Raw genomic sequence first — 25664 nt, forward strand, 5'->3', positions numbered from 1 at the left:
AGGACATGTGCAAACATTTTGCTGTGAGTTACAGAGAAACATTTAAAGAAAAGCACTTCATGACCGCAGACGCGGCTATTCAAGCTTTTGGTGAGGAGGGTATTTCCCAGGCTTGTGATCAACTGTGTGGAAATAATTGGTTAACCTGACAGCGAAGCCCCTGTAGGGTTGTTGAAGAGAAGTTTCAGGAAATAATACCCAGAACCAAAGTGAGAACAATTTTATATGTGTCCCTCCTCACAGGAGAGGCGAGGAAAGAGCAACAATTTTGGATTTATACCTTCTAAAACTTCTCAAAACCACAACTACATTACTAACCCTCACTTTAAAATTCCTGCTGTTGGTCATGTGAAAGTCAAGATCACACAACAGAACCTACTGACATTACATGTAATAAATTAAAAATGCAGGTACTATGCTCAGTGCAGTGTCTGGTACAGTAAATGCTGAATAACTTTATGATTGGAAGAAGAGTTACACGTCTGCCTCCTGTACCTTCTCCACTTACAATGAAGGCATAGTGTGCTGAGTGCATTCTACCTTTAAAAGACAGATTTAGCATAGCTAATACTATAAGAACTGTAATACAGTATAAGATGAAACCAAATAGACTCTTAGGCTAAAAAATTACAAAAGTTTTAAAGCTTCTCCAGTAAGTTTATTTTGCAAACTTCTTGTATTCTGTTTTATTGGCTTACACTGTTATAAAGAGGAAAATGTTCATATAAATACAATTTTGACCACTGAACTTTTTAAAAATATGTTTATTTCTCGTTGACCTTCAAATTTCAGCAGCTCATGAGTTTAGGTATAAGTGTTCTTGCCACCCCACCCCACCCTGTCAGTGAGTCAAATAGCTCAAGATACACAATATACCTAAACAGAGGCAAACAAGCCCACTGTAAAGTAAACAAACTTTTATAATGTAAATAAGTGTTCCTTGTTGGAACATTTTATATCCAGTTCACATCTTCCCTGAAATTGGGATATTTATATTTACTAGACAACAATCTCTCTAAAGCAAAGAGTTTATCTCTTTGAAAACTCAAGTAATTCTTAAGAGCAATATTTTTCTTATTGATCTAAAAAGAATGGAGTGTGGAAGGCTGAAAAAGAAACAAGTCCTTCAAATGATCAAGACAGAAGCAAACTGAAAGATAATATGTTTAATAGAGGAGGGAGAAAATTGTAAATTATATAATCTATTGAAAATATTGATTTTTCAAACAAATAGTTTGGGACCTATTGCCCCAGACTTAGATATTTCCTCAATTAATTAAAATCAGAAGTGTTGGTTTACTGGAGGAAAATACATTAATTCTTTGAAGTCAGAATAAAAGGATTGCACAATTTAATTTCTATATGATTGAATATATGAAGTATCAAATATAAACAGTAGTGTAGCAAGAAAATAAATTGGCAGAAATAATTACTCCACCAGTAGTAGTAATTAAGACCACCATTTGAAAGATCTATACACAAAAAATGAGAAGATATAAGATTTTACAGCACACAATTCAATCCTAATTCCTTACTATTATACTTCTTTCTTCTTCAGTATTAGTGGGCCCACATTATCTCCTGTTAATTCATTGTGTTTATTATGTGAACCATCACAGGCAGGAAACTAGAAAGGAAAAAGAATTACACCTGTTATTTTAAATGATTCAAGAAGTAGAAATATTTGTGAAATGCACATTACTTTGGAAAAAGAAAATAATACATCAGATAGCTTGCCTGAGTAATAGATGTATTCTTCACCTAACCTGACTTCTTATATCACAGCAAATCTAACAATTTTAAATAGCTAATTCAGTATTTGGTGTAGATTTTAAGTAAAAAGTTTTGGATGATTCCATATGAGGCAATACAACAGGTTTAAAAGGGGATCAAATAAGCTTTTGTTCTCTGTGAAGCTCTAAATTTGAACCCACCTATTCACTTATTTAAATTTAAAATAATGTAATTTAAATTCTAAATATATAAAAAATATTTTCTTATAAAACTCATGCATATTATAAAATTTTTGAAAAACTAAAAAAATATAGTTTTAAAAATTCACTCATAGGTAACATTATAGCATATTTTTCCTCTGCATTTATTATGTGTATTCATTTTTATTAAAAAAAAAACTGTAATAGGCTGGCCGCTGTGGCTCAGGTGGTTGAGCATCATCCCATGCACAGAAAGGTCACAGGTTCAACTCTCGGTAAGGGCGCATGCCCAGGTTTCGATGTTCTCTCTCCCTTTCTCTCCTTCTCTCTCCCTCTCCATTCCTCTCTCTCAAAAAATCAGTAAAAACATATTTTTTAAAAACTGTAATATACTTGTCTTACTTGTATTATACTATGCTTTCATGCCATTAAATATTCTTTAAAACATGATTTGTAGTGGCTTCCTAATACCCCATCGTTTTAAAAAATATGCTTTTATTGGTTTTAGAGAGAGGGGAAGGGAGAGGGATAGAGAGGTAGAAACATTAATGAGAGAGAAACATCAACATCAATTGGCTGCCTCCTGCACACCCCCTACTGGGGATCCAGCCCGAAACCAGGGTATGTGCCCTGACTAGAATTCAAACCCATGACCTCTAGGTTCATAGGTAAACACTCAACCACTGAGCCAGACTGGCCATGCACCCTATATCATTTTTATTACACCATACTTTAATTATTCCTCTATTATCAGATTCTAGATTGTTTCTAACACTTTGCTATTAAAGGATGATGTGATAAACATTATTGTACTTAAAACCTCAAATAACCTATGATTAAAGTAGAACAGATCTCATCAAAACATTTACTAGCTCATACTATAAGGCATTGTACATACATCATCTCACTGAATTCTTGAAAATGTCTGTGATGTTGATATATTATCAGAATTAAAAATCAGAGGTTAAAGATTAAGTAACTTGCCCAAAGTCATACTGTACGTGGCAGTCATCAGCTTTGACCAAAATTTATTCAGACTCCAAAGCTTAAACTCTTCCACTAAACCTTATGTCCTCTCTCATAATATAGGTGTATTTTAAACTATGTTACTTTAGCTAGTTGATAAAACATAGTAAAAACATCATCATTATTCTTCCTTGCTGCTCTAACTTTTCTAATGTAGGTAGTATGGATCATAAAATACAACTTTAATTTAGGAATATAGACTTTCAGTACTGAACACTATGGAAAGACCTCTCATCTCATAGAACCTCAAAATTAAGGATTTCAGAAGGAAAACATTTTAATTACACAAAATTTTAGTGTATGTATAAATGGACATCTTACCGTCTTAGAACGCCAACATCTACAATAAGCTGCTTTAGTAAGACACAAATCTTCAATGTTTATTTCATTCACCACTTTGGGATTTTCCTTTTGTATCTTAAGATTAATCAAGCTATCCTTCTGTTGTTTTTTCTTTGGGAGGAATGGACGAACTGCAAGGTAGCCAAGTAGTGCAAGGACACCAAGGAAAGGCAATAACCGAAGCCATTCTGAAACTAAACATGCACAGATGTGTTAGTCTGCAGTGCTCTCACGCAACTCAAATAGCATGTCTCATCCTTGAGCAGACTCTTTATTCTTTACTTCTCTTTAATTTCTGAACTATTCATCTTTAAAACCATGAATCAGTAAATCAAGCCGCCTTTACCTAGGACCACCTTGTTTCATTTGTGGGCTAAATTGAGACTTGTGAAACAGAAAACAAAATTTTCAGAGATAGGTCCTATATCAAATATCCTGTCACTATCCTAAGTATATTCATGTTTATCATTATTTATTTTTCAGGAAATACTACCCATAATTATAAACCAAAGTCAATGTGAGATATAGTTTACAGGTTAAGAAAATGTTTCTACAATGTTTAAAAGCACACAACAGAGTATCTGTACTTCACCATTCATATATAATTTCAGACAGAACATGTTTTAACTTTTTAGTTTCAATGCTTTACATTTTTGGTAAGGCATAGTGATTCCTAAAGAAACACGTAGATGCTGTGTAAAAGCTACTATTTTAAAAAACTAATTAAAATTTTTGTATATGAAATGTTCTCATTGTTAGATACATCTTATTCCATAAGTGTTCTTCAAGTGCCTTCTTTAGTTCTCAGCACCGTTCTGGGGCACAGGCAATACAAGTGACATAAATTAAATGGTCCCTATGCCTGTGGAGATAAACACCCCGGGAAATAAGATAAACATTTTAGCATGTTTTTATCAAATGTTGGTTAGTGTCCAACCTCTGCTGGGCTCTTCAGGGAATCCTTTCTGTCCTTAAAGAGTTATCATTTGACATCCTTCCCTCAGGGCCTATCGGGTACCTTTCTAAGCACTATGTAAAAATAGCTTAGTAGGAAAAAACGGAAGATTATGTGCCAAGGCATACTAATAAATGTTAAAGATAATGAATATACTAAGAGTGCAACTGTTTTATCTCATTTAATACTGTTAGCTTAAAAAATTATATTTGGCAGGTACCATAATTATTCCCGTTTTTTCATGTGGGTAAACTGTACTTAAGCAGGTTTAGTCCAGGACAGTAAGTTTGTTCTCATCCACCATGAATCAAATCCAACAGATATAACATTTTATCTGTTCTTTTCCTGGTAAAACTACTCTCCAGAGATCACTGTTTTTACTATGTAACTATTGAAAGATTGGCTTAATGCCAATTTTTCCAAAATGAAACTTTTTAAAAAAAATGTATTTTTATTGATTTCAGAGAGGAAGGAGGATAGAAACATCAATGATGAGACAGAATCACTGATCAGCTGCCTCCAGCATGCCCCCCACTGGGGACCGAGCCCGCAACCCAGGCAAGTGCCCTTGACTGGAATCGAACCTGGGACCCTTTGGTCCGCAGGGCGACGTTCTATCCACTGAGCCAAATCAGCCAGGGCATGAAACTATTTTTTATGTAACACAATGCCAAAGATTTGTTATGAGCTCTACATGAAACAACCTATTTATGCCTGGCACAGAAAAAAATATTAGCTTTTAGTAGAGACTAAAAATATTAGTGGCAACTCCTTTGCAAAAATATTTTGCCAGCTCAACTTAATGCTATACGGTAGAAATTTGGGGGCAATGGGTGTAATCTTTTAGTCACCAGAACGAAGCTCTGTAGGATATCTTACCTGTCATGCTGGCTATTCTAGTCTCATAACCAAAGTGGAACATTCCATATAGATCCTTTGATTAAACTTCTAGAAATGAAAAAGAACTGCTTCTTGGGAGGGAGAGACCTATCTATAGATCTGTGCTGTACAATATAGTATAGTAGCCACTAGCCAGACTGTTTTGATTTGTACTCAAGGTTTTGTTTTAATCAGGTATAAGATGACAGAGACAAAGACAACTGCCTTGAAAGAAAAGTTTATTACTTACAGTTCCCACGAGGGGACACACCATGCCACACAGGACACGGGGAAAGTATCAGGGTTGATCAGGTGGAAGGTGACAGGAAAGCCTGGGCACAGACTGTTGTGGCTACCAGGGAACAGCAAGGTGGGGCAGGGTAAGCAGTTTAGGAGTGAATAATTTCAGTGGGCTCTCAGCTGTTGAGGAGGTCCCTAGTTGTTTCATATCTGACCCAGGGTGATTTGGGACAGGGGAAATCCCGGTTGGTAAGTGATTTAGATACAGGTGGTAGGGTAAGGTGTAGGCTTTGGATTAATTGATTTGCATATGAAAGGTGAGCTCCACAGGCAAGTTGTTTATTATCTTTGGGAATTAGCTGTTCCTGGGAGGGGCATGTTCTCCAAGGCCATCAAGGCCCCAAGATGTCAAGTCAAAGCATCATAAAATATACAAAGTAAAAAACACAATTAAAACACAGGTGTGACGATTCAAATTTAAATAATTAAAATTAAGTAAAACTCAAAATCCAGTTTCTTAGACACACTAGTCACATTTCAGCACAGCTTAACAGCCACACATGTGCCTAAGTGGCTAGTGAAGTTACCAGCACAAAGATTTCCATCATCACAAAAATTTTTTGGATGCTGCTGCAACAGACCATTGTTTCGGTAAGTACCAACTCTATAGCATGGCCAGGCTACTTTGACAGCTTCATCTCTCACAAGCATCTCATCTCTCAAGTGCTTGAAGGCACCCCAAAGCTATTACCGAGTAGCAGCCTTCCCGTGTTCTCTGCATGAGTAATTCCTTCTGTTTACGATGCCTATCTCTGATCTGTGGCTCATTTGGGTAAACCCTTTAAGACTAAGGTCAACTACTGCCTCCTCCAAAAGTCTTCCTTGATTCACAAAGCAAAATTAATCATTTCCTAATATGTTCCCAAGACCTTTTTCCTCATGTTCTTTTATCAAACTATTAGAGGCTGGGTGCATGGATCCCTGGGCCTGGCCTGCGGGGATGGGGCCGAAACCAGCTCTCCAACATCTCCCGAGGGGTCCTGGTTCGCAAGAGGGCGGTTCTTGGGTGACACACCCTGGCTCCCTCCTCTCTGGTTCCAGGTGCATCACCTGAGAACCGAAGCTGCCAAGTCACTGCAGCTCGGCAGCTCTTGCGTTGAGCATCTGCCCCCTGGTGGTCAGTGTGCATCATAGCTACCAGTCAGAGCATCTGCCCCCTGGTGGTCATTGTGTGTCATAGCTACCGGTCAGATGGTCGCTTAGGCTTTTATATATATAGACTAGAGGCCAGGTGCACAAAATTCATGCATGGGGGAGTGGGAGAGGACTGCCCCTCAGCCCGGCCTGTACCTTCTTGCAATCCAGACCACTGGCTCCTAACCGCTCACCTGCCTGCCTGCCTGATCACCCCAACCACTCACCTGCCTGCCTGATTGCCTCTAACCACCTCTGCCTCAGTCCCTGTACATGGGACCCAGGCTTCCCTCCTCCAGGCGGCACCATCCGAGCTGGCCGCAGGCACCCGGAACCCCGGACAGCACCACCCAGGCTGGCTGCAGGCACCTGGGACCCTGGGCAGTGCCGCCCGGGCCCCAGCTTTGTCGGGAAGGATGTCCAGGTCGTCCGGAAGATGTCCGGTCTATCCAGTCTAATTAGCATATTACCCTTTTATTAGTATAAACTAGGGACCCGGTGCACGAAATTCGTGCACTGGGTTGGGGGGGGGGGTCCCTCAGCCCAGCCTGCCCCCTCTCACATACTGGGAGCCCTCAGGGGTTGACCCCCATCACCCTCCAATCGCAGGATCGGCCCCTTGCCCAGGCCTGACGACTCTGCCAGAGGCATCAGGCCTGGGCAGGGGACCCTCATTTCCCCCCGATCACTGGTTCTGCCCCCCGCCCAGGCCTGATGCCTCTGGCCCAGGATTCAGGTCTGGGCAGGGGACCGCCCTCTCCCCCCAATCACCAGCTCCGCCCTTGCCCAGGCCTGATGCCTCGGCCAGAGGCGTCGACCCCCATCACCCTCCGATCGCCTGATCGGCCCCTTGCCCAGGCCTGACGCCTCCGCCAGAGGTGTCAGGCTTGGAAAGGGGACCCCCATCTCCCCCAGATCACTGGCTCTGACCCCCGCCCAGGCCCGACGCCTCTGACCCAGGCTTCAGGCCTGGGCAAGGGGACCCTCATATCCTCCCAATCACCGGCTCCACCCCCCACCCAGGCCTGATGCCTCTGGCCCAGGCATCAGGCCTGGGCAGGGGACCCCCAGCCCCCCCTGATTGCTGGCTCCGCCCCCCGCCCAGGCCTGATGCCTCGGCCAGAGGAGTTGAACGTCATCACCCTCCGATCGCCAATCACCGGATTGGCCCCTTGCCCAGGACTGAGGCCTCCGGCAGAGGCGTCCGGCCCGGGCAGCAGGGACCCGCAGCGGCAGCGGTGCCGCAATTGCGCAGGGTCCAGCCCGGGCAGCGGCCCCGTGATTGCGGGCTCCGCTTTAGGCCCAGGCAAGGGACCCCTAGCTCCTGGGACTGCCAGCTTCGCCCGTGCCCAGCTCCCATCGCTGGCTCCACCCCTACTTCCCGCTATCACTGGCCAGGGCAGCAAAGGCGCCGGATTCTCCGATCATGGCTGGGGGGCAGGGCAAAGGCGGCCCCCAGGGCCGCCTTTGCCCTGCCCCCCGGCTCTTAGGTCCCCCCTGGGTTTCCAATCACTGTCAGTGGCAGGGGGCTTCTTCCTGCTTTCCCTTTCGCCTCCCTGCATTGCGCCTACATATGCAAATTAACCGCCATCTTAGTTGGCAGTTAATTTGCATATCGCCCTGATTAGCCAATGAAAAGGGTAGCGGTCGTACACTAATTACCATGTTTCTCTTTTATTAGTGTAGATGGTTATCTATTTATAAAGTGGACTTCCATAAGTCTGTAAGAAAAGGAGCTGTGTGCTATTACTCTTCTGGAACTAAGTAGACTCCTAAGAAGTGTTTAATGAATGACTTACTGAATGAATAATGTAGAGTATAAATGTCAGTCCCTTCCTTACTCATCACATTATATTGCAAGTATTTATTTACACTTATCTTCTAGATCAGGAAATTACCTTATATCAATGGTTCTCAACCTTCCTAATGATGCAACCCTTTAATGCAGTTCCTCATGTTGTGGTGACCCCCAACCATAAAATTATTTTCGTTGCTACTTCATAACTGTAATTTTGCTACTGTTATGAATCGTAATGTAAATATCTGATATGCAGGATGTATTTAGGCGACCCCTGTGAAAGGGTCGTTCGACCCCCAAAGGGGTCGCGACCCACAGGTTGAGAACCGCTGCCTTATATGAATATTGGTCCCAACATCCAGTACAGTATCTTGGAACAGTAGTTATTCAATAGATGTTTGTTGCGGCCTGGTGGTCAAATCCCTCTAGTATTAACTACAACAATCAAGGCTTAACTAGAACAAGACCGCGCACAAAGACCACAAGGGAGTGCACCAAGAAAGCATAAAAAATGCGGAGACAAAAAAACATGACAGAAATGGAGGATATAGAGCCAAAAAAACGCAATTTTGAGTGCTTGCAATAAACTTGTGGAGAGCCTCACGAAAACTAATGAGACCCTCGATGCTATGATAAAGAAACAACTAGAAATTAAGCATACACGTACTGAAATAAAGAATATTACACCCAATAGCAGACCAGAGGAGCGCAAGAATCAAGCCAAAGATTTGAAATGCGAAGAAGCAAAAAACAACCCAACCGGAAAAGCAAAATGAAAAAAGAATCCAAAAATACGAAGATAGTGTAAGGAGCCTCTGGGACAGCTTCAAGCATACAAACATCAGAATAATAGGGGTGCCAGAAGATGAGAGACAGCAAGATATTGAAAACCTATTTGAAGAAATAATGGCAGAAAACTTCCCCAACCTGGTGAAAGAAATGGACTTACAGGTCCAAGAAGCACAGAGAACCCCAAACAAAAGGAATCCAAAGAGGACCACACCAAGACACATCATAATTAAAATGCCAAGAGCAAAAGACAAAGAGAGAATCTTAAAAGTAGCAAGAGAAAAAAAGTCAGTTACCTATAAGGGAGTACCCATAAGACTGTCAGCTGATTTCTCAACAGAAACTTTGCAGGCCAGAAGGGAATGGCAAGAAATATTCAAAGTGCTGAATACCAAGAACCTACAACCAAGATTACTTTATCCAGCAAAGCTATCATTCAGAATTGAAGGTCAGATAAAGAGCTTCACAGATAAGGAAAAGCTAAAGGAGTTCATCACCACTAAACCAGTATTTTTTTTTTATATATATATTTTATTGATTTTTTACAGAGAGGAAGGGAGAGAGATAGAGAGTTAGAAACATCGATGAGAGAGAAACATCGACCAGCTGCCTCCTGCACATCTCCCACTGGAGATGTGCCCGCAACCCAGGTACATGCCCTTGACCGGAATCAAACCCGGGACCCTTCAGTCCCCAGGCCGACGCTCTATCCACTGAGCCAAACCGGTTTTGGCACACTAAACCAGTATTATACGAAATGCTGAAAGGTATCCTTTAAGAAGAGGAAGAAGAAAAAGGTAAAGATACAAATTGTGACCAACAAACATGCATCTATCAACAAGTGAATCTAAGAATCAAGTGAATAAATAATCTGATGTACAGAATGAACTGGTGATTATAATGAATCAGGGACATAGAAGGGGAATGGACTGACTATTCTTGGGGGGGAAAGGGGAATGGGAAATGCGGGAAGAGACTGGACAAAAATCGTGCACCTATGGATGAGGACAGTGGGTGGGGAGTGAGGGCGGAGGGTGGGGCGGGAACAGGGAGGAGAGGAGTTATGGGGGGAAAAAAAGAGGAACAAATGTAATCTGAACAATAAAGATTTAAAAAAAAATAGATGTTTGTTGAATGTAGAATAACATTAAATATCATACTGTATATTACAAAATTAAAAAGTAAAAAGGTTAAATAACTCAGTCAAAAAGTAAATGAATGGGGGAGGGGGGGAGCAAGAAAAAAAGTAAAAAAGTAAAGATGAGAATGAAAAAACAAGAACAAAAGAATATAAAGACAAAAACCTTAACATCGATTTTTAAAAATATGTAACATACTTTTATTGATTTCAGAGAGGAAGGGAGAGGGAGAGAGATAGAAACATCAATAATGAGAGATAATCATGGATCAGCTGTTTCCTGCATGCCTCTTATTGGGGATTGAGCTGCAACCCAGGGATGTACCCTTGACTGGAATCAAACCTGGGACCCTTTAGTCTACAGGCCAACACTCTATCCACTGAGCAAAACTGGCTAGAGCAAAAGGGTGTCATATGATTCATTCACACTGGAGAGCTATTGTTGTGATGGCTGCTAGGTTGGTTTTTTTTTGGGGGGGGGGGGGGGTTTACAATCTGAGGAAAGAGGTCAGTATTCCTGACTAAATAGTCAGTTATTGCATGTTTTAAAAATTCTTGCAGCACACTGGTCAAAAAACAGTGATAAAAAGTAATGAAAGGTACTACTATCTCCGACAACAAAATAATAACTAACTTACATAACACTTTTAGTATAATCGGCTTCTTAATGATAAACTTCATTTTAACTACAGAAAAGCTTTATAAAGGAAAATAATACAGCCTATAAAGCTCAATTAGAAATCACTTTATTAATGCTGATTTTAGTAAAGAAATATGAAATACAGAAAAATCAAACAAGAAACTTAAAAAACTTTTAAGACCAGCTATTTCCTATGAACCTGTTTGATATATGTTGTGCTATTACAGATAGTTTTGATACTATGAAGAAAAAACTGTTACCTAGTAATTGTTAGGTATAATGCATATTTTGTACAGTATATTTTTTATTTTTATTTTAGGATTATAAAAAATAGGATTTATTTTTTAAAATGTAGAAAAATATAAAAAAGTAACTTTCAATCCCACCAGTCAAGAGTAAGTAACATTTATATTTCTATGTTCTGGGGTGTTTTAAAAAACTTTTTGATGTACATACATATATGCTTTAAATACTTAAAATACAAAAAGCAAAACTGATACCATATGATATAGACCATACAGTCTATATCATAATTTTTTCACTTAATATTATTTCAGAAGCATTTTCCAATTCCTTAGTATCCTTTGGAAACATGAACTTTAATGGCTCTACCCAACTATCATATCCCCCGTCAAAACAGAAGATCTACAAGGGCAGAGGCCTTATTTGTCTGCATCACCACTGTCTCCTTGGTGTGTAAATAATGCTTGGCTCAATTTATTTTATTTCATATTGAGGCTTAACTTAGTGTTCAGCCTGTTGAACTTTGTTAAGTGCTCAATCTGATAAATTTGTCAACTATATAGATCTGTGAACACCACCTAAAACAAAATATAGGGTTTTTCTATCATTCTAGAAAGTTTGCTCTTATACAATCCCTTCTTTCTGGGTTCTTTCATCAATTTAAATGCTTAATAAATATTTCTGAATGAAGAAATCTGATCAATATGCTATTGTTAAATAATTTCTTTTCCATTTTTTTTACTAAGTAATTATTAAGTACCTACGATGTGGAGATACTGTGCTAAATGCAAGTGCAGCAGCTGTCTTATTTGTCTGTAGATACCCAATGCTTACTACAGTGCCTGGCATAGAGCAGGATTTCAAATAACTAATTCACAGTTTATCTGTTGTATAAATCCAGATTTTCGTATACTTGGATCAGGTTTCTTTGGTCTGTAAAATAGGAATAACAATAATTCATTCATTTGTTCAACAATACAAGTACCCACCACATTCCAAATACTGCACTAGGTGCTGGGGATACAGGCTGATAGTTAGATAAGGTTCCTGCTCTTATAGGGTATACGATTTAGAAGAGATTAGAAGACGCAGTCCAGTTCCTACCCCAAAAGAGCTTTCTGCCTAGTATGGAATCTACACTAATAAAAGAGAAACATGGTAATTAGCGTACGACCGCTACCCTTCCCATTGGCTAATCAGCATATCCTTATGCAAATTAAATGCTAGCCAAGATGGCGGCCAGCAGCCATGCACTGAAGTGAACAGGGAGGCTTGCTTGCTCCAGTGACGGCGGACTCCAATGTTCCCCGCCTGACTTGCCGGCCTCTCAGCTGCAACTCTAAGCAACTATGTACTATGTTGCAAATAAGAAGCTAAACAAAACCCCAGAAACCTGTGTTAGTCAGCCAGGCTTCAGCCAGCCTGACTGCAACATTGTATCAGTGTTTTCAGCAGCGAGGCCTCAGAGCTAAAGCTGGCCCGAATAAAAAAAAAAAGAAAAAAAGGAGCAGTTGGGAGCTTCAGTCACCCGCCAGCCTGAAAACGGCCCTCAGCCCCTCAGCCAGACTGGCCAGGCACCCCAGTGGGGACCCCCACCCTGATCCAGGACACCCTTCAGGGCAAACCAGCTGGCCCCCACCCGTGCACCAGGCCTCTATTCTATATAGTAAAAGGGTAATATGCCTCCCGGCACTGGGATCAGCGTGACAGGGGGCAGTGCCCAAACCCCCTGATCGCCCTGCGGCTCTGTGTGTGACAGGGGGTGGGGCCACAACCTCCCTATCCGCCCTGCTCTGTTTGTGACAGGGGAAGGCGCCCCAACCCCCGATCAGCCCTGCTCTGTGCCTGATAGCGGGGAGCTCCCCAACCCCCTGATCGGCCCTGCTCTGTGACAGGGTGCGGCGCCCCAAGCCTCCCCCGCCCCCCCCCACGGGCCCTGCTCTGTGTGTGACAGGGTAGAGCCATAACCTCTCCATTGGCCCTGCCCTGAGTGTGACAGTGGCAGCGCCCCAACCCCTTGATCGGCCCTGCTCTGTGGGTGATAGAGGGTGGCGCCCCAACCCCCCTCCACGGGCCTTGCTCTGTGTGTGACGGGGGAGAGCCATAACCTCCCCATTGGCCCTGCCCTGAGTGTGACAGGGGGCAGTGCCCCAACCTCCTGATCCACCCTGTTCTGTGTGTGACAAGGGGGCGGTGCCCCAACTCCCATATCGGCCCTACTCTGTGAGTGACAGGGGGGAGCTCCTCAACCCCCTGATCGGCCCTGCTCTGTGCATGACAGGGGGGAGCTCCCCAACCCCCTGATGGACCCTGCTCTGTGTGTGACAGGGTATGGAGCCCCAACCCCCCTGATGGGCCCTGCTCTGTGAGTGACAGGGGGCAGCACCCCAACCCCCTGATTGGCCCTGCTCTGTGTGTGACAGGGGGTGGCGCCGCAACCTCCCCATCGACCCTGCCTTGAGTGTGACAGGGGGTGGTTCCCCAACTCCCAAATCGGCCCTGCTCTGAGCCTGACCAGGGGCTGCACCTAGGGATTGGGCGTGCCCTCTGCCACCCGGGAGCAGGCCTAAGCCAGCAGGTCGTTATCTCCCGAGGGATCCCAGACTGCGAGAGGGCACAGGCCAGGCTGGGGGACGTGCCCTCCGTCCCCCCGCCCTGAGTGCACAAATTTTTGTGCACCGGGCCTCTAGTATAGATCTATAAAAAAGAACACAGTACTGTGTATTATGTACACTCATGAGTAAGCGATACAGTGGACAAAGTGATTAACTTTTGACAGGATTGAACGAAGAGGAGGATTTGATACCTAAATAGGTTTCTGAAAGTGACTAAACATAGGAGTCCACAGGCAGAGGGGAAGAGGAGCCACATTCTACACAGAAGAAAGAGAATAGGCAAAGGCACAGAGATATGACATACATGAAAAGTTTAGGAAACTAAGTGCTATAGTATTGCTGAGATACAATGAAAGAGAAGAGGGAGTGTAACAGTGAGCCAGTGCCAGACTATGGAAGGCCCTGATATAAAAGGGAACCACTGAAATATTAATGTAACTGAAAAACTGTTCACTTATGAAATTACACTGGTATTAGATGGAAGATGGGTTAGTGGAGAAACATTAAGGAAGAGCAGAGAGGGCTAGAGAAAAAAATAACATGAGCTGAAACTAAGACAGTGGCCATTAAAGCAAAGAGCGGACTAATGGATCCCTAGAAAAGCAGATGTGCACGTGTGTGTGCATTTTCTGAGGAAATGGTGTACAGCTTTCATCGGGATCTCAGCATAGGTCTGTGACCAACCCTCATTCACCTGGAAACGTAAGACCTGCTAACTCAGGTAGCTCAAATCAACAGGATTTGGTAACTGACTAAAAGTATAGAGCATGAGGTAAATACAGGAAGTGAAGCTTCTTCATGATTCCCAGATTGCTGGTTTCATTATCTGGATGTATGATGGTATTGGCCTCAATTTTAAAAAAAAGACAATATAAGAAGGGCAGCTTTAAGCATGACAAGAACGTGCGGTATTGTAAAGGAAAGGAAAAAATAGGATATGTCATCATCCTTAAAAAACTAAAGTTCAACAGACACCAGCAAAGGGGGATACTGATGGAGGGAAGAAGACAGTTTTCTTTGAAGGAGAGTAAAACAGTTCCAGTGTGGAAGCAGCTCTGCAGTGCCTAAAAGATGCCAACTGCCTTGGCCCCTCATCCCACAAACACACAGAAAGATAGAAAAAGACACCCACTGAGAGAGCTACGGGGGAAGTAAGTGCTAACCTCACTTAGGGCAAGAAGATGCCTCACATATTAGGGGAGAGAGGTAGAGGGAGAGGGAGAGGGAGAGGGAGAGGGAGAGAAAGAGTGAGAGGGAGAGGGAGAGGGAGGGAGAGGAAGAGGGAGGGAGAAAGAAACATCACACAGGGATCAAACCCACAACCTAAGCACGTGCCCTGACCTGGAATCCAACTGACAACCTCTCAGTGCATGGGACAGTGCTCAACCAACTGAGCCACAACATCCAGGGCTCCAATGTTCTTTATTTTTATTATTTATTTATTTATTTTTAAAGGAGATGTATTTTTTAAAATATATTTTATTGATTTTTACAGAGAGGAAGGGAAAGGGATAGAAAGTTAGAAACATTGATGAGAGAGAAACATCAATCAGCTGCCTCCTGCACACCCCCTACTGGGGATGTGCCTGCAACCAAGGTACATGCCCTTGACTGGAATCGAACCCGGGACCCTTCAGTCCGCAGGCCAATGCTCTATCCACTGAGCCAAACCGGTCAGAGCTCCAATGTTTTTTAAATCACCTGTTTCTAATTTTTTAGAAAATAAAATAAATCAGACACACTAACATTATTAATACTGACCATGTAATATTCATTTTGTAATATTCTATTTCTCACTATTAAGATAAACAATAAGAAGATTAAGAAGGTGAGTAAAAGAATCAGTACCGTTAGAAAAACAAAATCTAGAGAGAATATTTCAAAGCAACTTGAGTAGCAAGCAATTTTATAACACCAATTTTCTGAAACTTTAGATACAGTTAAAAGAAATTATCTCCTTAGAAGAAATAAAATTAAGAGGGAGTAGATTCAACCTTTTATGTAGATGGGCTAGCTATCACACCCTATTCTTGATCAAGATATATAAACAAATTCAATGACAAAAACATTTTTAAAAGTATATATAGACAGACACACATGGATCTTAATGAAGAACTATATTCTGAGAAACTAGGATAGTTTTTTTTCTGCCCTTTTAAAAGGTTACATATGATACCATAAAATAATATTGCAATTTGGCTGCTGATAATTTTATATCATTTTCTTATGTATCATTTGCAGGTAAGATACACAAATGACTTCTATTTCTGAACTTCAGAAAGATAAACGTAAAATATTTTTAATGGGTGGCTTTACCATACGCCTTCAAACCTAATACAGACTATTCAAGACTTAAGGGCAAATAAAATAAAATAATCAAGTTTTAAATCTATTTTCCATTCATTATTATGAACAGAACAGCGTCACTGTATCAAGAACACTACCTGGCCCATAGTAAGTACTCAATAAACACCTGATGACTTGAGGAATTTTAAATTGCAAAATAGTTATATGGAAGAAAATGTTCAATGAGATTGAAATTGTTCTCTACAAAGGCTAATATAATCATTAATTAAATTGACTTTTAACTATAGTTGGTCTAATTAAAAAGAGGGGGAAAAAACATTTACCACTTATAGTAACTATGTAAATATTTTCCTAAGGTCTCAAAAAAAAGTTTTCTAAAATAATTCTTCAATATTTCACAAATAACCTTTATTATTTACTTATTAATAAATGCAACTCTTTAGTTTGAACTTAATGTTTTATTATACTTACCTATTGAGAAAACTCACTTTTGGTTCATTTTTTAAAAAAAGGTACAATTTACATACAACAAACTGACAGGTGATTAGCTCTGGGTTGTGACAATTAAATACAACCCTGTAGCCTCAGCTGAAAATGTGTATAATATTTCTATCACCCCAGAAACTATTATTCTTCCCCTTTTTAGTCTATCTTCCACAACTGATTTCTATAATCAAAGCTTTTTTCACTCAATATAGTTTTTTAGATTCATCAGTGGATCAGTAATTCATTCCTTTTCATTGTTAACCAGTATTTCACTCTGAATATGCCATAATTTGTTTATCCATTCTCTTGTTGGTAGATACTTGGATTGCTCCCAGTTTGGGACTATTATAAATAAGGCTGCTATGAACATGCTTGTATGTCTTTTTGTGGAAATATGTTATTAACTCTGTTCCACTTCTAAATTCTCTGTTCAAAACTGGCCCTTTCTAGATAAATAGAGCTAATGCCCTTAAAGCTGTTTCACTGGGAAAAAAGTTGCCTTTAGGATCAAAACCATTTCATTTCAAAGCAAACTAATTCAAGGGGGAAAGATCTACTATATTCAAAGTTTAAGAGCTAGCTTTTAGATCTAGAAGTAAATAATTTTCTGACTTTAGAATGAGAAGATGTTTTTCGTTGTTCTATTTTAAAAGTTTGTATGACAGGGAAAGCTTTTCAAAGGTCAGAGTATTAAGATACACTATACTTCCAAAGGGCAAAACCATACAAATTTATCTTAAAAGCCTCAGTCTTAGAAATGTGACCTAAACTGAAATAGATAAGTCGTCTCTGGTAGATAAGGATTGTCTGTAAATACTATACGATAATGGGTAATTAAGGATTTCCCCAAGTGTTTACTAAGAATGCAGAGTCATCATGAGAATCAATTTTTTTTTTAACCGCTGTATCTAAATAGGGAAGGAAAAACAGGCAACAATGTGAACTGTAACTTTTTTTGCCCTAATTGTCATAGATAGAAAATGAAAATACTTTTGGTCTCTTAGACTTTTACACAATTGCTGAAAAGTTATCTTTCAGATTTTTATTTCAACAAAGTCTAAGTATGATTCTCTAAGTAGCTCATTCAAGGGAGCCAAATGTCACTAGCTATTACCATCTGCTCTTAAAGGCAGACTCAGAGTGGAGATTGCTTTTCTTCCATAGCACTGCAAAGCAGAGTCTACAACTGCTACACTGTCATTGTCCAGAGTGAAACAGCCTATCTCATTTTTTTTTTCATAAAGCAGCTATTAAAAACATGTTTATGTTTCCTAAATAAATAAGCAATACAATAACAACTAGACACACTGTAATGGAACTTAAGTATGTACTATTAAGATATTTACCAGAGTTGTCATTATTTCTGAGAATCAGGCCTCGCATTAAATATGTAAAAACTTTAAAGAGGAAGTTACTATATATTATTGATTTAAGGAGAGACTTAGTTTGAGTTTTCTTAATGCCTTTAATAGGAATTAAATATTTGTTGACAAGAGGGATCCTTAAAAAAAAACCACACTTGTAAAATCTTCTAGCCACTCAATCGAATATACGTTCTAATATGCTTCAACTACACTCTACTTATAGAAAAGGGAAACTAATATAAAACCATCCATCATCAGAATTAACACACATAATTCGGGATTGGAGTGGGAGTAAGAGGGCATTTTTCTTTCTTGACTGTTAAAAATTCAGCAGTTAACATGCAAATTATTAAAAAAGTAAGTTGGCAACTAGGAACAAATGTCACAAAATGTAACATCCTTTTAACCTGGTATTATTATACCCAAGGTATAATTCAGAAGAGAAAAAAAAACAATTGGTATTGGTACAGGGCTACTTACCACTGAGCATTATGAAAAAAAGATACATATATTTATATTTATATAAACATTCAAAATTTCCAGCTGCAGGGGAATGGTTAGGCCTACTGTGATGTTAATCTAAAATAAGATCAAACAGTTGTTAGAACAAGATGAGGAATACATAAAAATAAGTAAAGTGCTTAAGTAAAAGAAATGATAAAGGGGAAAAAACACGATTTTACATAATTGCTGCAATTCTATCAAGATACTAGTAAACTGTTTGGACCAAAAGAAGACTTTGATATTTATAAACACTCGATTTGAAACTTTTTTCATTTTATGTTACTTTTACGTGGCTTCTGATGTTCAGATGTTTATTATTTGGTTACCAAGGTTTCTATTAAATAAATTACAAGCTTTCTACCAAACCCTTTAACATCTAAAATGTTAATATCTCACAGCCATTTACCTACAGAGCAACTCTGTCCACAACTCAAAGAATCTCTAGATTTGTAAAGGTCATCTAGTTTTCCCATCTAAATCTATCTGCCCACCAGACTCTGCTTTTTATGTTTTATTATGGTTTTAATCTCCCAGGGCACTTGTTTTGGGAAAGTTTGCCTCAATTAAAAAATAATTTTTTTAACGTCCGTGTAGTGGAGCTGAAATCATCTCCAAATAATTTTCACTAATTTAGTCCTAGTTGTCTTTTGGTCTACACAAAATAAATCTTCCAGCCCTGGCCGGTTTGGCTCAGTGGATAGAGGGTCGGTCAGCGGACTGAAAGGTCCCAGGTTCGATTCCGGTCGAGGTCATGTACCTTGGTTGCGGGCACATCCCCAGTGGGGGGTGTGCAGGAGGCAGCTGGTCGATGTTTCTAACTCTGTATCCCTCTCCCTTTCTCTCTGCAAAAAATCAATGAAATATATTTTAAAAAGTAAAAATAAAAATCTTCCAGTCAGGCTTCCAAATGCTGTACTGTACGTCAGTTAACATGGCTCTCCAGGCTGCTCCAAGCTAAGCAAGCCTATTTGCCTAAGATTATTTTACACGCTTCACATCCGATACTCGGCACAGGAGGCCAACGTTGGCCGAACCAACGTGGCTTCTCCCCTCAACATCCTAGTCGGCCTCTCACAACGCAGTGCCCAGGACTCAACAAAATCTCCCAAGGGTTGCCTGCGTTCTGGAAAATTTCATCCTTCAGATTTGCAATCTGCGTTGTGGGCTACTTATTTTCTTTTAAGTACATAACGTGACATCCATAAATTAAATTTCATTTTCTAAGATCTGGGCCACCGTCCTAGCTTTGGAACCCTTTTTGGCTAATAGATCTTTCCTCCAACTTGTTACCACAACTGCCTCCAGACCCATAGGAACGGAGGCGACCGCAAATGCCCCCATCTCTCCCCTGTGGGTCTGAGATTATTTCTAACTTTTTCACTAAATAAAGCTGCCATGTACCTATGGTCTCTGTGCGTCTGGCCAACATATTCCTGCACACACCCGCTGTGGTGAAACCCAGCAGAGAGCCGAGCTGCCCGACACACGGCGGCCGGGATACAAAGAAGCCGACCGCGGAGAGCGCCGGCGAGGGCGAGAGCAGCCCGGGCCCAGCTCGCCGCCGCCTCTGGGAAAAACCGGCCCCACCGAAGGACAGCGGAGCCGGAGGCGAGGACAAGACCGGAGCCTCGCCTCGCCTCGCCGCCCCGGCCGAGAGGCAGCACACGCGGGCCTGGCGCCTGCGCCGGCGCGCCGCCGGGTCACGGGGTCACGCGCCCCCCGCCGAGCCCCGCCCCTTGGCCCGAGGATGTTCAGACGCCCCCCCCCCCAGCCCCGCCCCCTCCTGGGGAGCGCACGAGGATGGACCGGGGTTGCGGTGGGGGTTACCTGTGAGCCGGGCGAACCCGCTGATGCTCTCGGGGACTGGGAGCCGCTTCAGGTACGCGGGGAGCTGCACCTTCACGATGCGGGCCACGCTCTCCAGCACCATCCTCGCCGGCGGCGTCCGCTCGTCCCCAAGCACCGAGCCGCAGCGGCGCCTGCGCCAACAGCAGAGGCGGGCGGCGGGCGGGGCGGCGGGCCCGGAGGAGGTGAGTTGCCCGGCGCTGATTGGCAGCGGGCGAGTGACGTGCGCGCCTATTGGGCCCCAGGGGGCGCGAGCGGCCGCGGGCCCGGAGCCGCGACTCGGGTGCGTTGTCGGCCCTTCTGGGTGCGGACCTTGGAGAGGGCCTTCGCGCGGGGCCTTTTGCGTCCGCAGACGCTGGAGGTCAGCAGGAAGGACCTTGTGTCGGAGGAGAGAAAGCCCGTGAGAGTGCTCTGTAGCCTGCAAGTGCCTTTAAAAGTGGGGGTCCCCCGACGGCTCTCCTTACTTCCGGCCTCCTCTTCCCAGAAAAGGTTGGTCTCTAGGAATGCGTCCTCCCCCGAGGGGACCTCACCCCGCCGTGCCCGGTTCCGCTCCCTCACCCCGCGAGCCCGGCTTTTGGAGAGCAGTCACTGTGCGCTTCCGCACCCGAAACGCGTGCTGGTACAGCTCTGCCCCCGGCATTTGCTGCAGCCCCTCTCCGAGGCCCTGGGGTTTTCCACGTTGACAGGACCCGGGATCGTCCTTCCGTACACATTTTCAGTTCCTTCTGCAGATCAGTTCTTTGTGCGGGCCTCTAAAACTGGGAACGCGATAAAAGAACATAAAGCCTTAGGGTTTCTTCTGTATTTTGTTGCAGGGTTTCTGCTACCATCTAAAGTATCTGTGAAGATCTTTCAATTTTATTTTTATCAACATTTTTTAATCGAGGGGCGTAAGGAGAAAGCTTCACTCTCTTGAAACACCTTCCTTGACGTGACTTTGTTTCATGTTTTGATGTAAAATATCCGAATGTGCGTGCTGACTGCGTGTTGTCTGACCTTCTAACTTAACTCAGTGCCTCATTCCAGTTCTCAACTTGCCAACAACGTACAGAACCAAGCACTGGGCATGGTCCAGTTTTCCTTTTGTGGGACTTAATGTAACAGCCAGCTGTAATAAATACGGTTCGTTTTTTGTTTTTTTTTTCCCCTTGGTACTTTCATTTTAAAGTGAGAAAGGGAAGGAATCTTTTTAAAGCAGCTTTTCATTGGATTGTTTAAATTTGTGATTGTCATGGACTGAAAAAATAACCATCGGTTAGAAAGTTACTTGGAATCTAGATAAACTGTCATTTCACCCTGTTCAAAACTGTCAAAGTACAATTACAATGGAAATTCTGTGAAGATATTTAGATACAGGTTCATGAGGGAGAGCAATATAAAATCGATATACAAAGTGATGATTGAAAGGTTGGTGTTGACATTAGGATTTCCTTTCGATTTCCTTTTGGGAGCTTACTTTGGTTTGGTGGAAGAAGGAAGGACCCTAGAGCTTATCCTGAATATAAGGATCTCAAACATCCTTGTCCTCTGTTTTGTTGGCAGTTACCTTTAATCTCTGATCAGACATAGAGACACCACTGAGGAGATGGTTGAGAGAGATGCGGGTTGGGAGTGAGGCACATTAGGGTAAGAAAACTTGGACAATGCCATTAAATATTTGTCTCTTAGGGGCTTTGTGATTTTGACAAGGACAAAAGCTGTGTTGAGTGAGATTCATAACACTTCTAAGGAGTTTTTCTTTAAAGGAATTAAAATAAATACTTCAGTTAAGAGAGATGACATAATGCTCAAGAGCCAAATGTGCAATGTGATGTGACCACTATCCAGATCAATATATATATACTAGAGCCCCAATGCATGAAATTCGTGCAAGAGTAGGCCTTCCTTCCCCCAGCTGCCAGCACCAGCACTGGCTTCCCTCTGGCACTGGGACCTGGGCTTCCCTCTGGCCGCTGGCACCAGGGACCCAGGCTTCCCTCTGGCTGCCAGCAGGCAACCAGGACCCGGGCTTCCCTCGAAACCCCAACTTCATCTGTAATTAGCATATTATGCTTTTATTATTATAGATAGAATACTGGAGTCCCAGTGCAGGGATTTGTGCACCGGTGGCGTCCCTTGGCCTGACCTGCGCCCTCTCGTAATCCAGGACCCCTCAGGGGATGTCGGAGAGCCGGTTTTGGCCTGATCCCCATAGGCCAGGCCGAGGGACCCCACCGGTGCATGAATCCATGCACTGGGAATCTAGTCTTATCTAATAAAGAGGGAATATGCAAATTGACCATCATGCCAGAACGGTCAAGATTGCTGCGCCCACAGGGGAGGCCGAGTTCCCGTAACAAGCCTTAATGAGCAATCAGCAGGGATCTGAGGCTGCGCCCCCTGCCCAGCGGGACTTGACAAGGGACCTCAGGCCGTGCCCCCCACCTCAGTGCTGGGCTGGGGGACCTCAGGCCATGACCCCACCCCAGCACCAGACTGGGGGACCTGAGGCTGTGCCCCATGCCCCAGCACTGGGTCATGGGACCTGAGGCCGCGCCTCCCATCTGGTGGGGCTTGATAGGGGACCTCAGGATGCAATCCCCACCCAGTGGGGCTTGATGGGGGACCTCAGGCCACACTCCCTGCCATGGTACCTGGCTAGGGGACATCAGGCTGCGCCCCCCCCCCCTTCCCCGCGGGGCTTGATGGAGAACCTCAAAGTGCGCTCCCCGGCCTGGGCCAGGGGACCTGAGGCCGCACCCCCTGCCCTGGGCTTGGGGACCTCAGGCTGCGCCCCATGGCCTGGGTCAAGGAACCTCAAGGCATGCACCTCGGCCTGGGCCAGGGATCCTCAAGCTGTGCCCCCCACTCCGGCACCAGACTGGGGGACGTGAGACTGTGCCCCCCCCCCCCCACCTGGCAGGGCTTCACAAGGGACCTGAGGCTGCGCCCCCCGCCTAGGGGGCTTGACAACATCCATTGATGATTAAATCACTCAATACAATGAATATAGAAGGAAAGTACCTCAGCATAATAAAGGCCATATATGACAAACCCTAGTTAATATCATACTCAATGGTGAAAAACAGAGCTTTTTCTCTAAAAACAGGAATAGGACACGATGCCCACTGTCAGCACTTTTATTAAACACTAGTAGCCATGTGCACAAATCCGTAGGCCAGTAGCTCACCAGTAGCTCAGTGCCACCCTCCAGTAGCTCTCCGCCCGCTGCCCCACTCTCCTGTAGGTCCCCCTGCCCCCCCTCCTCCCCACCATCCCTCAGAGCTCGCTGCCCTGCCCCCTCCTGTAGCTCTCTGCCACCCGCTTGTAGCCAGTAGCTCGCTGCCGCCCTCCTGTAGCTTTCTACCTGCTTCCCCACCCTCCTGTAGCTCTCTCCACCCCCCGCACCCCCCATAGCTTGCTACCCTGCCCACTCCTGTAGCTCTCCACCACCTGCTTGTAGCTCGCTGCCCCACCCTCCTGCTGATCCATGATCCAGTTGTTACGTGGTCAGTTGTTACGTGGTCAGTTGTTATGCTTCACAGCATAATGACCATTTGCATATTACATCTTTATTATATAGGATAATTTTGTTAAGTCCTAGCCAGAGCAATCAGGCAAGAGAAAGAAAGAAAAGGCATCCAAATTGGGAATAAAGAAGTAAAATTGTCACTTTTTACAGATGACATGATTCTGTATATGGAAAACCCTAAAGACTCCTCAAAAAAAACCCAAACTAATAATAATTAGAAACAAATACAGTAAAGTTATAGGATACAAAATCAATGTATAAAAATCCACTGTATTCCTATATACTAACAATGACATTTCAGAAAAAGAAATGAAACAAAACACAATTCCTTTTGTAATTGCAACAAAAATAATAATATACTTAGGAATACACTTAACAAAGGATGTGAAAACACCTATATACTGAAAATTGTAAGGCATTATTAAGATTGAAAAGGAAGTAAAATGTTTAAAAATTCAGATTTGTATGGAACCACAAAAAACCTTGAATAGCCAAAGCGATCCTGAGGGAAAAGAACAAAGCTGAAGGTATCACACTACCTGACTTCAATTTATACTACAGAACTATGATAATCAGAACAGCAGAGTATTGGCAGAAAACAGGAACACAGACCAGTGGGTCAGAATTGATAGTCCAGAAATAGAACCACATCTACATGGGCAAATAATTTTTACAAAGGAGCGAAAAACACAGTGGAGAAAATAAAGCCTTTTCAATAAATGGTGCTGGGAAAATTAGAAAGCCACATGTAAAAGAATGAAACTAGATTACACTTTGTCCCCATTTACAAAAATTAATTCAAAATAGGTCAAAGACCTAAATATAAGATCTGAAACCATAAATTACATATAAGAAAACAGAGGTACTGAATTATGGACCTTTATGAATTTAACCCCAAAGGCAAGGGAAGTAAAGGCAAATATAAATAAACTAGAGGCCCAGTGCACGAAAATTTGTGCACTCGGGGGGGGGGGGTCCCCCAGCCTGGCCTGTGCCCTCTCGCAGTCTGGGACCCCTCGGGAGATAACGACCTGCTGGCTTAGGCCTGCTCCCAGGTGGCAGAGGAGAGGCCCAATCCCTAGGCGCAGCCCCTGGTCAGGCTCAGAGTAGGGCCGATTGGGGTGTTGGGGCTCCGTACCCTGTCACGCACAGAGCAGGGCCGATCAGGGGGTTGAGGAGCTCCCCACTGTCACTCACAGAGTAGGGCCGATAGGGGAGTTGGGGCACCACCCCCTGTCACACACAGAGCAGGGCGGATAAGGAGGTTGAGGCGCTGTACCCTGTCACACTCAGGGCAGGGCCAATGGGGAGGTTATGGCTCTACCCTGTCACACACAGAGCAAGGCCCGTGGAGGGGGGTTGGGGCGCCACCCTCTATCACCCACAGAGCAGGGCCGATCAGGGGTTGGGGCGCAGCCACTGTCACACTCGGGGCAGGGCCAATGGAGAGGTTATGGCTCTACCTGTCACACACAGAGCAGGGCCCGTGGGGGGTGGGGGGGGGTTGGGGCGCCACAGCCTGTCACACACAGAGCAGGGCCAATCAGGGGGTTGGTGCGCTGCACCCTGTCAAACACAGAGCCCCAGGGCAATCAGGGGATTGGTGCGTTCCCCCCTATCAGGCACAGAGCAGGGCAGATAGGGAGGTTGTGGCCCCGCCCCCTGTCATACACAGAGCCGCAGGGTGATCAGGGGGTTTGGGCGCTGCCCCCTGTCACGCTGATCCCGGTGCCGGGAGGCATATTACCCTTTTACTATATAGGATAGAGGCCTGGTGCACGGGTGGGAGCCGGCTGGTTTGCCCTGAAGGGTGTCCTGGATCAGGGTGCGGGTCCCCACTGAGATGCCTGGCCA

At 43.5% G+C, this 25664-nt stretch overlaps 1 protein-coding gene and 1 long non-coding RNA gene across 2 annotated transcripts; one reads left to right on the forward strand and one right to left on the reverse strand.

Annotated features, from left to right (window-relative positions):
• Positions 1 to 749: 749 nt before the first annotated feature.
• CISD2 (CDGSH iron sulfur domain 2) lies at positions 750 to 20430 on the reverse strand. Its single transcript, XM_070391918.1, has 3 exons — positions 20282 to 20430; positions 3282 to 3496; positions 750 to 1627 (listed from the first exon to the last, which is right to left on the reverse strand). Exons 1-3 carry the CDS (start codon positions 20382 to 20384, stop codon positions 1538 to 1540), a joined length of 408 nt encoding a protein of 135 aa, XP_070248019.1. The 5' UTR covers positions 20385 to 20430; the 3' UTR covers positions 750 to 1537.
• Positions 20431 to 20547: 117 nt separating this feature from the next.
• LOC138992926 (uncharacterized) lies at positions 20548 to 21443 on the forward strand. Its single transcript, XR_011468201.1, has 2 exons — positions 20548 to 20788; positions 21115 to 21443. It is a non-coding gene; the product is annotated as an uncharacterized lncRNA (long non-coding RNA).
• The last annotated feature ends 4221 nt before the right edge of the window (positions 21444 to 25664 follow it).

This window comes from Myotis yumanensis, unplaced genomic scaffold (genome assembly GCF_028538775.1).
Source record: "Myotis yumanensis isolate MYYU_CA2020_CCGP unplaced genomic scaffold, mMyoYum1.0.hap1 SCAF_1, whole genome shotgun sequence".
In the NCBI taxonomy this organism is placed as follows: domain Eukaryota; kingdom Metazoa; phylum Chordata; class Mammalia; order Chiroptera; family Vespertilionidae; genus Myotis; species Myotis yumanensis.